At 46.4% G+C, this 11,517-nt stretch overlaps 1 protein-coding gene across 1 annotated transcript in view; it reads right to left on the minus strand.

Annotated features, from left to right (window-relative positions):
- Window positions 1–10,047, minus strand: part of dchs1b (dachsous cadherin-related 1b) — a 64,153-nt gene extending 54,106 nt beyond the window's left edge. The window contains exons 1-2 of the mRNA XM_064985535.1: window positions 9,916–10,047; window positions 7,454–7,630 (exon numbers count right to left, since the gene is read on the minus strand). Of these exons, the coding sequence (XP_064841607.1) occupies window positions 7,454–7,630; window positions 9,916–10,047 (309 nt within the window). The remainder of the gene's footprint in view (window positions 1–7,453; window positions 7,631–9,915) is intronic.
- Between the last annotated feature and the right edge of the window lie 1,470 nt (window positions 10,048–11,517).

Here is an 11,517-nt window from a genome sequence, read left to right on the forward strand (position 1 = left end):
AGGACCAGAGAGATGGATAGGGTGACCAGAGAGATGGATAGGAGGACCAGAGAGATGGCTAGGGTGACCAGAGAGATGAATAAGAGGACAGAGAGATGGATAGGGTGGCCAGAGAGATGGATAGGGTGGCCAGAGAGATGGATAGGGTGGCCAGAGAGATGGATAGGAGGACCAGAGAGATGGATAGGAGGACCAGCAAGATGGATAGGGTGACCAGAGAGATGGATAGGAGGACCAGAGAGATGGATAGGGTGACCAGAGAGATGGATAGGAGGACCAGCGAGATGGATAGGGTGACCAGAGAGATGGATAGGAGGACCAGAAAGATGGATAGGAGGACCAGAGAGATGGATAGGAGGACCAGAGAGATGGATAGGGTGACCAGAGAGATGGCTAGGGTGACCAGAGAGATGGATAAGAGGACCAGAGAGATGGATAGGAGGACCAGAGAGATGGATAGGAGGACCAGAGAGATGGATAGGGTGACCAGAGAGATGGCTAGGGTGACCAGAGAGATGGATAAGAGGACAGAGAGATGGATAGGGTGGCCAGAGAAATGGATAGGGTGGCCAGAGAGATGGATAGGAGCACCAGAGAGATGGATAGGAGCACCAGAGAGATGGATAGGAGCACCAGAGAGATGGATAGGAGCACCAGAGAGATGGATAGGGTGACCAGAGAGGTGACCAGAGAGGTGACCAGAGAGAGAGAGAGAGAGAGAGATAGTAAAGTCCAGGGACTGCGAGCTTTGAGGCTGTAGTATGTTGTGAAGACAGATATCAGGAGTAATAGGAGGCATGTGGACAGGTTCACCTCCAGTTCAGCATGCTCTCACCAGCCTGATGTCTGTTACACATGATAGAGACAGATGTACTGATTCAACTGTTATTTACAATCTCTCCACGCTTGATTTCAGGGAAACACACATTGACAAACATATCCAGTGGATATCCTGTTTGACTATAATAACCCTGCTCTAAACTCAACCCTCTCAACGTAACCATACATTTAGCTCCAAATGCAGAGGAGTTTTTTTTGTACTATAATGAAGGTACAATGGAATTGATATAGAACCCTAAACGTTCACAATGCTACGCCTGAGGAAAGCAATCAGAATGATCTCTACACTCTACAGGGACCAGGAATATTCTATTCTTCTCTCATTCTAGGTTAATAACAGCATATCAGTGACATGGGGATGGAGCCCTGGAGCTGAGGCTGAGGACTAGGTCTGCCTGTCTAGAGGTGTGTGTCCCAAATGGCACCCCATTCCCTACAAAGTGCCCTATGAGCCCTGGTCATAAGTAGTACACTACATAGAAAAAAGGATGCCATTTCAGATGACATTATATCACATCTCCACACAGCCTGGCAGGCTTGGTTTATAATGCAGCCTCATTCTGACAGAGACAGAATGTCTTTGTCCTAAATGGCACAGTAGTGTACTATAGGGAATACTGGAATAGGGGTCCATTTGGGACGCAGACAGAATAATTAGCCAAACCACAGACAGACAGACAACCCGCAGTGACGAGGAGAATTAACCCAATAAAATAACCTCTCTGGCATTCATTAAAAAGTCTTAAAATCCTGATGGAAGGAGCTGCTGTATATCATACATAGTGAGAGAGATAGAGAAACAGAGATGGGGAGAGAGAGATGAGGGGGTGTAAATCACTCACAATGTGTTAAAACTAATAAAAACCATGTGATGAAGATTGATGTCCACTCACCATGTCGTAATGTCAATCTGGTATCTGCTGTTGTGTTGGTATAATTATAACCACAGCCAGACCGTTCCTTCCCTTTATACAGTGTGCGTCCCAAATGGCACACTATTCCTTATTCCCCCATCGGGCTCTGGTCAAAAGTAGTGCATTACATAGGGAATAGGGTGTCATTTGGGACACACCCACAGTCACAGCGGTGAACACATACTGTACTTACGTTAACCAACAGTGCAGCTCAGTTCAAGTCTTGGCAGGGTTGTATATGTTTTGTGTTATACATTTCCATCTTGAATCCATGGTTTCCATCATAGAGTACAGTTACAGTCTCCTCCAGCTAATGGAATAAGGCTCAGGGCCCCTATATAGTGGGCTGATCCAAAACAATGTACTGAATAGGGTACAGGTATGACATTTGGGACACAACCAGGTGTCTGTGAAGCTGAACTCTGAACTCTAACCTCTTCTACACTGGGTGAGTGAACTCTCACCCAATACAAACTGTAGACATTAACCAATCAGCTGATGTCTTGTTCAAACGCTTGTAAACAACAGCTAGGTATTTGTGTGCTTCATCCAACTGTTTTTGTTCTTGAATTTCAGGCTAGAAGGGAACCAGGCTAGAAGTGAACTACATACTGACCTGGTAACCAGGCTAGAAGATAATTACATACAGACCTGGTAATCAGGATAGAAGATAATTACATACAGACCTGGTAACCAGGCTAGAAGATAATTACATACATACCTGGTAACCAGGCTAGAAGGGAACTACATACTGACCTGATAACCAGGATAGAAGATAATTACATACAGACCTGGTAACCAGGCTAGAAGGGAACTACATACTGACCTGGTAACCAGGCTAGAAGGGAACTACATACTGACCTGGTAACCAGGCTAGAAGATAATTACATACAGACCTGGTAACCAGGCTAGAAGGGAACTACATACTGACCTGGTAACCAGGCTAGAAGATAATTACATACAGACCTGGTAATCAGGCTAGAAGATAATTACATACAGACCTGGTAAACAGGCTAGAATAGAATTATATACAGAACTGGTAACCAGGCCAGAAGAAAACTACATACAAAACAGACCTGGTAACCAGGCTAGAAGAGAACTACATTACAGACCTGGTAACCAGGCTAGAAGAGAACTACATACAGACCTGGTAACCAGGCTAGAAGACAATCGGTACTCTATTCCCGACATAGTGAACTACTTTTGACCAGAGCCCTATATGTCCTCATAGCCTGGTACTGTGATACTCTGAGTCTGTTTTATATTGTTCAGGCTTCTCTCCTCTTCTGCTGGGTCTCTGCTCTGCCCACTGTGGTGCTGCTGTGTTGTGCAAACATTCCCTTTTTATTGGATTAGAAGTTCAAAGGCAGGAGAGTTGTTAGATGATGGTTGGAAGCCAGCAGAGTTCTCTCTCTACTCAGTGTGAGAGTACAGTAGAGCCTGATGGAGATGTCTAATGAAGCGAGGCAGAGATAGGAGGACTGAGGTTGGAGAGAGGGAGAGAGGGAGGTGGAAAGTGAGTGGGAGAGAGAGAGAGAGCGAGGAAGGAGAGGAGAAAAGGGACAGGTTGAGAGAGAGACTGCGGAGTGAGGAGACAGGCCAGAGGGAGAAGGAAAGAGGGAAAGAGAGTGAGAAGAGAAAGAGTTTGGGGAGACATTCACTTTTGGCTGGGGACTCAGTAAAACATACTGAAGGAGGATCCAAGGATAACTGGGGCACTGTGCGGTTTGGGTTCAGTTCACCCATCAGATTCCTGCTGTATGGAGCCTACTTTCCAGCCAACACTGTCGCACAATCTCTCTCTGGCTGGAGAGTCATGGGAGAGAGAAGAGGAGATGGTACATTTCTGCTCTACACTTATAGTCTAATGTGCCTGAAGGGTTTGGATGCTCTGTCTGCTTCCCAAATGGCAGCCTATTCCCTACATAGTGTAGTGCACTATAAATAGGTTGCCGTTTGGGACGCATCCTCTGTCTGTGTTCTGTTCTGTCCTGTCCTGGCCCACCCTGGTGCTCACTTTGTGGTTGGTCCCTGTAGAAGGAGCCAGAAGAAGCCATGTTGGCCTTGAGGAGAACACGTCCCAGCTCTGGGTGGGAACTATTTATAGAAATACAGAACACTGAGAACTGGTGGGAAGACTGACTGACTGACTAAACGAGAGCTTGGATTGACCACCCTTATGTTTTCCCTCTCTACTTTATGACTGTTGCAAACTATGAATGTTCTTCACTAAGAATTAACATAATGTTTGTTCTACAAACTGTTAGTACAGTATGCGTGACCTCGTATAACCCTGCTACTACCATTACATAGTCCTGAAACAGACCCCAGTGTGAACAGAGCTGAAACAGAGATCTGGAGGAGAGGTCTGGAGCAGAGGTCTGGGAGTACAGGCAACACACACTCTCTCTCCACTGATGTTGGACTCCCGTTGGGTAAAATATTTTAGCTAGTATGTTTGTGTGGGTGCAGCCTCTGGCTGATGTGTGTGTTAATTGGCCAGTTGGTATGCCGCTGTACACCTACTCATTCATTGGTCTGTTTGGTTTGGCAGCAGAGGCCCTGATTGGGTGGTTTTGCCACAAGCTACATGAGTAATATTTTCTTCTTCTTCTTTGAGAGAGAGAGAGAGAGAGAGAGGGAGAGAGGGAGGGGAAGTGCACAACATTTGGAATAGGGTGGCACCCTCAGTGTAAACGTTCGACAGGAACCAACATCTATCCCTGAGTTACGCACATAAAGAGACATCAATTCAACATTTACTCATTGAAATGATGTGGAAACGATGTTGATTCAACCCGTGTGTGCCCAGTGGGATACAGTGGACTTTATGTTAGGGCAAGGTACAGGATCTGTGACTGCGTGTGTGCGTGCACATGCGTTTAAAACATCGCAGTCTATACCCATCAGATAGCCATTATTCTACAATGCATTATACCAGGGATGGACAAGAGGGGCCACATCCATCCTACACCCACATCCATCCTACACCCCCATCTATCCTACACCCACATCCATCCTACACCCACATCTATCCTACACCCACATCCATCCTACACCCACATCCATCCTACACCCACATCCATCCTACACCCACCCACATCCATCCTACACCCACATCTATCCTACACCCACATGCATCCTACACCCACATCCATCCTACACCCACATCTATCCTACACCCACATCCATCCTACACCCACATCTATCCTACACCAACATCCATCCTACACCCACATTTTGCCATAGGGTGGACTGAATTCTTTGCCGTTTTTAATATGATATACGAGTGAGACTGAGTAACAAAATCAGCGGGGTTCCCCTGGCCGGTAATTCAACCATAATAACAAGTTTAGATAGCTGGCCGCTAAACTTAAAAGTCATATTTTTTTCTGAAATGGGCTAATTGACTGACTATCAGAGACTGACATAAGAGAAAAATTCACAAATTGCACCTTTTGCATGGTACTATTCTAACTTGCAATAGTAAGTTGAGAGCCTGACTGAGTTCCTACATGTTTTTTTTATACAACTTTCTTTTGGGGGGATGGATTCAATGGCCTTCAAAAGGGGGGGTCACGTGCCGCCCATCCCTGTGTCATGACGTTGGCCTGGGGGTAGGTTTATGACAGTCATAAATACCTCTTCCTCCCTTTTTCCTCTCTCTACCCTACTGAGGTTACATTTGCAAAACCTTTGGTAAACATAGAGATTCTGGGAACATCAGAAGGTGGGGGGAAATGAACTATACTCTGGTAATCCGACCAATTGAACATATGCGGTGGTACTTAATGAATATGATGTCAGTTCGGTTGTCATCTGAGACATTCTCATCAATGATAAGATGACATAAACTCTACAGTGGAAAGTCTACACATCAGAGTTATCGGATTCACATGGAATTGTTGTTTAATTTAAATGTTTGAATATTAAATTATTTGTGATGGGATGAAATGTGATTTTAGCTTCTAAAATGTGAAATTTGGGTTTTCATAAGGTAGGGCTCTGCTCAATCAGTGGCCCGCCCCTGTGAAGGGACATGGGCTATACAACTTTTCAAACACGCCCTCCTCTTCCTTCCTATATAAAGCCTTGACGACAATGTAACCTCCTGTTACGAGGACGTGAGGACGACGGTCTGATGTCGGAATGGTTCAGATAATAACTACAGAACGAAGCCAACATCAGCGTGAGTTTTGGTTGCGAATGGTATGAACTTTGAACTCTTATCCACTACAGAAGTAATACCTCCTAGCCGTTGAGTTAGCAACAGCCGCTGCAAATGAGGGTTAGGAAGGAACAGACAGAGTATCCCGTCTACCACACAACAACGTTACTACAACGTATTCAATTTACCAGCAGCGACATTCTTCAAAGGACAAAGGACTCGGTTGGGCAACACGGCCTTCCATATCCCACCAACCTACCGAAGCGCAGCTCAGAGTAAATATTTATTGCATTTTCCTTTTCCAAATGGGCGGTAATTTAGAATGCATAAGATACTGTATTTACGATAGCACAGCTTCGCCCTTTGTTGGATGGATTGATATATGGATTGATATTGAGACAGTTAGCATACAGAGAAACAGGAAAGCACAAACACAAAGAGAGAGGGAGGGAGAGAGAGAGTGTGAGAGAGAGTGTGAGAGAGAGTGTGAGAGTGTGTGAGAGAGAGAGAGAGAGAGAGAGAGAGAGAGAGAGAGAGAGAGAGAGAGAGAGAGAGAGAGAGAGAGAGAGAGAGAGAGAGAGAGAGAGAGAGAGAGAGAGAGAGAGAGAGAGAGAGAGAGAGAGAGAGAGAGAGAGAGAGAGAGAGAGAGAGAGAGAGAGAGAGAGAGAGAGAGAGAGAGAGAGAGAGAGAGAGAGAGAGAGAGAGAGAGAGAGATGGTGGACAGTGAAACCCTATGAGCTTTCCCAGCTGTATTGTCCTGGCATCACTTCTGACAAGGAGAGAGGGAGGGGATGAAGGGAGGAGGGGTTTAGGAGGAGAAGAGAGAGGGAAACCTCCCCCAGTTCTTAACCTCTTTCACTGAGCCTTCACTCCAAAGCAGCAGGTACTCAGTCCAACAACCCACAGCAGGATCACAGCCCCCCCCCCCCCCCCCCCCCCCCACACACACACACACACACACACACACACGCAAGCTTGGTGATAAGAGAGATGAACACAGAGGAAGAGGGAGAAAGATTGGGAGGAAGAGAGGGATGAGGAGAGGCAGGCCACACACTGTTGATGGAAATATAAACACCACACTGGAAAAACTACCTCCTGGGCTCCATCCCACTGCTGTATACTGTACTGCAATACATCTAACCACATCATGCACATTTCTGGTCAGGATTGTTAGTACTGTATTGTTTGTATGTATCTAACTACTGTACATGTCTGAATGCAGCCCTGGGCATCTGTGTATTGAGGAGGAGGAGGATTAAAGACTGACGATAAGATGCTCAAACGAGTTCCCAGCTGTTCACTCTTGCTCGACAGAGACAGAGACAGACAGACAGACAGACAGACAGACAGACAGACAGACAGACAGACAGACAGACAGACAGAGAATGAGGGAGAGCAAAAGAGGGAGAGAGAGAGAGAGAGAGCGAAAGAGAGAGAGAGGGCGCGAGAGAGAAAGAGCAAGAGAGAGAACGAGAGAGAGCGAAAGAGAAAGAGACAGAGAGAGAAAAGCAGGATTTGAAAGCCATACTGCGGTATCCACTCTTTTTGGCTCTGCATTCTGACTGAAGGTCTGGATGGCCCCCCCTGTGCCCACACAGGAACAGAGCATCACCCGGGGCCCGGGGGCCCAGGTCGGGCCCTCTATCAGTCTGGTGGAAGGAAGTCTCAGTGAGACGTGACCACTGGAGTTGTCCACCAAGTAGGACTAGTACATAGGCAGGAGATGTGATGAAACAATATAGTGTTTTGAGTAAACATTTCTCCCACTGCACTTTATCAGATAACATACCTTAAAATGAGCCTTGCACACACACCCACCATGCCTCATATTTAAATCACGTAGTCTAATCTAAGTGTTTTTTCTAATAGAGGCAATGCTTCCCCCTTTGGGACCTCTGGCTTGTTCACTTATTCCTGATAATTACAGAACTAATGGCTGATGAGTTCTTCTGTGGATTACTAATTAACGGTTCTTAAGTCCCTATGGGCCTTGGTCAAAAGTAGTACACTATATAGGGAATAGAGGGATGGGCCCTGGCTAAAAGTAGTGCACTATATAGGGAACAGAGCCAGGGTCAAGGGTCATGCACCATAGGGATAAGGGCCCTGGCCAAAAGTAGTGCACTATATAGGAAATAGGGAGATGGGCCCTGGCTAAAAGTAGTGCACTAAGGAATATGGGGTCCATTCGGGACGCATACCCAGCTTTGTGAAGTGCTCTGGTCTGTTCAAATATCTATTAAAATGAATCTGTCTGTATTATGGCATCTCTGTAAAACATCATATATATGTGAGCATCAGTTAGCATCTTTACTCAGCCTCCATGCACTGACCTCTCTCTCTGTGTCCTCCAAGAAGTATACTGTCATACTGCCGCCATGCCAAAACATTATCATCATCAGGCTCTGTCCTCTCAATATGTAAATTATTTCCAACTGTCTTTGCTGGTCTGGGCACACAACCAGGCGATCGCTATTTATTAATACTGCCAGACACTCTGGCTGACTGATTGACTGGCTGACTGACAGAGCTGTGTGAACTTTCAATGATAGATCAATAGCACTTTATCCCAGCCTGACCAGACCACTAAATTCAGTGTTGACATCACTAAAGGTTGGATGAGTTAGTGTTGTTGGATCTTAAGGTCTACCTCCCAAATGGACACTGGTCTAAAGAAGTGCACTATAAAGGGAATAGGGTGCAATTTGGGACTCCAGGGTTAGGAAAAACCCAAGACCCTAATTTATCATGAGTATCTATGGATTCTGCAGTCTTAAGCCATGGAGTTGTCTGAGTTATCTGTAGCGATACCTTGAGGCATTGGTTACTAGAATAACAGTGGTTTCATGAACTTGCTCTTTTTATTTTCCACTGTATAGGGTTGACATAAAACTGCCGAGGCTGGGCTGGACCCTATTCCCTACATAGTGCACTACTTTTGACTAGGGCTAGTCCACAATGGCTGCGTTAGGACAGGCAGCCCAATTCTGATATTTTTCCTGTTGACCATTCAGATCGGCTCTGAAAAATATCTGATTTGACTGGTCAAAAGACCAATTAGTGGGAAAATATAATATTTGGGCTGTCTATGTAAACCCAGCATATGTAGGGGGAGAGTTAATATGGAAGACAGGGTATAATGACTGTGGAGGCAGACTGCAAAGAGGGGATGGAGGGTAAGGTTAATCTTTCTCTCCTCTCTTCCTTTCTCCTCTCGCTCTCTCCTCTTATCTCTTCTCTCTCCTGTCATCCTCCTCTCTCTGTAACGGCCAGTATGTGTTTCATCTGGCTTCCCCATCTGGGAGTGATTAAAGCAGCAAGTCATATAAGGGGAAGAAGGGGTCCTGAGGAGGGAAAAATGTGTCCTCCATTTGGCAAATCTGACCATACTATATCCTCTTGATTCTTGCTTACAAGCAAAAACTCAAACAGGAAGTACCAGTGACACACTCAATTCGGAAGTGGGCTGATGAAGCAAATGCTAAGCTACAGGACTGTTTTGTAGCACAGACTGGAATATGTTCCAGGATTCATCCGATGGCATTGAAGAGTTCACCACATCAGATACCGACTTCATTAATAGGTGAATTTACGACGTCATCCCCACAGTGACCGTACGTACATATCCCAACCAGAAGCCATTGGTTACAGGCAACAACCACACTGAGCTAAAGGCTAGAGCTGCCGCTATATCAAGGAGCGGGACGAACCATCAAACAGGCAAAGCGTCAATGCTGTCACTCCTTGATTTGTTTCACCTGTCCCTGTGATTGTCTCCACCCCCCTCCAGGTGTTGCCCATCTTCCCCATTATCCCCTGTGTATTTATACCTGTGTTCTCTGTCTTGTTTGTCAAGTCAACCAGTGTTTTTCTCAGCTCCTGCTTTTCCCCAGTCTCTCTTTTTCTCGTCCTCTTGGTTTGGACCCTTGCCTGTCCTGACTCTGAGCCTGCCTGCCTGACAACTCTGCTTGCCTCTGACCCTGAGCCTACCTGCTCTCCTGTACCGTTGCCCCTACTCTGGATTACCGACCTCTGCCTGACCTGCCCCTGAGCCTGCATGCCGTCTTGTACCTTTGCTCTACCACTCTGGATTATCGACACCTGCATGGCTTGACCTGTCATTTGCCTGCCCCTGTTGATGTAATAAACATTGTTACTTCAACACCGTCTGCACTTCGGTCTTACCCAAAACATTATAAATACAGGACTAAAATCGAATCCTACTACACTGGCTCTGATGCTCAGTGGATTTGGCAGGGCTTGCAAACGATCACGGATTACAAAGGAAAACCCAGCCACGAGCTGTACACTGACATGAGCCTACCAGAAAAGCTAAATGCCTTCTACACTCGCTTAGAGGCAAGCAACACGGAACCATTGCGTGAGATCATCAGCTGTTCCGGAAGACTGTGATCACACTCTCCGTAGCTGATGTGAGTACATTACATACATTTTCAACCTATTCCCGGGGCCAGTCTGTAATACCTACATATTTCAAGCAGACCACCATAGTCCCTGTTCCCAACAACACCAAGGTAGCCTCTCTAAATGACTATTGCCCCATAGCATTCACATTTGTAGCCATGAAATGCATTGAAAGTCTGGTTATGGCTCACATCAACACCATCATTCCAGACACCCTGGACCCACTCCAATTCGCATACCGCTGCAACAGATCCACAGATGACGCAATCTGTATTGCACTCCACATTGCCCTTTCTCACTTGGACAAAAGGAACACCTATTGTATGTGAGAATGCTGTTCATTGACTAGAGCTCAGGTTCAACACTATAGTCCCCTTGAAGCGCATCACTAAGCTACGGTCCCTGGGACTGAACACTTGCCTCTGCAACTGGATCCTGGACATCCTGAAAGGCTGCCCCCAGGTGGTAAAGGTTGGTAACAACACATCCCCCACACTGACCCTTAACAAGGGAGCCCCTCAGGGAAGCGTGCTTAGTACTCCCTGTTCACACACGACTCCAACACCATCATTAAGTTTGCCGATGACACAATGGTGGTAGGCCTGATCCCCGATGATGATGAGACAGCCTATAGGGGGGAGGTCAGAGACTTCGAAGTGTGGTGCCAGGACAACAACTTCTCCCTCAACGTCAGTAAGACAAAGGAGCTGATGGTGGACTACATGAAATGGAGGGCCGAGCACGCCCCCATTCACATCAACGGGGCTGTAGTGGTACGGATTGAGAGCTGCAAGTTCCTCGGTGTTCACATCACTAAGGATCTATCATGGTCCAAACACACCAACACATTTGTGAAGAGGGCATGACAATGCCTCTTTCCCCTCAGGAGGCTGAAAGATTTGGCGTGAGCCCACAGATCCTCAAAATGTTCTACAGTTGAACCATTGGCTGGCTGCATTACCGCTTGGTATTACTGCTTGGCATCCTACCGCACAGCCAATGCATACAGAGGGTAGTGTGTACAACCCAGTACATCACTTGGGCTGAGCTCCCTGCCATCCAGGAACTCTATACCAGGCGTTGTCAGAGGAATGCCCAAAGAAATTTCAAAGACTCCAGCCACCCAAGCCACAGACTGCTCTCTCTGACTACCGCACGGCAAGCGGT

This window comes from Oncorhynchus masou, chromosome 13 (assembly GCF_036934945.1).
Source record: "Oncorhynchus masou masou isolate Uvic2021 chromosome 13, UVic_Omas_1.1, whole genome shotgun sequence".
NCBI classification, from domain to species: Eukaryota; Metazoa; Chordata; class Actinopteri; order Salmoniformes; family Salmonidae; genus Oncorhynchus; species Oncorhynchus masou.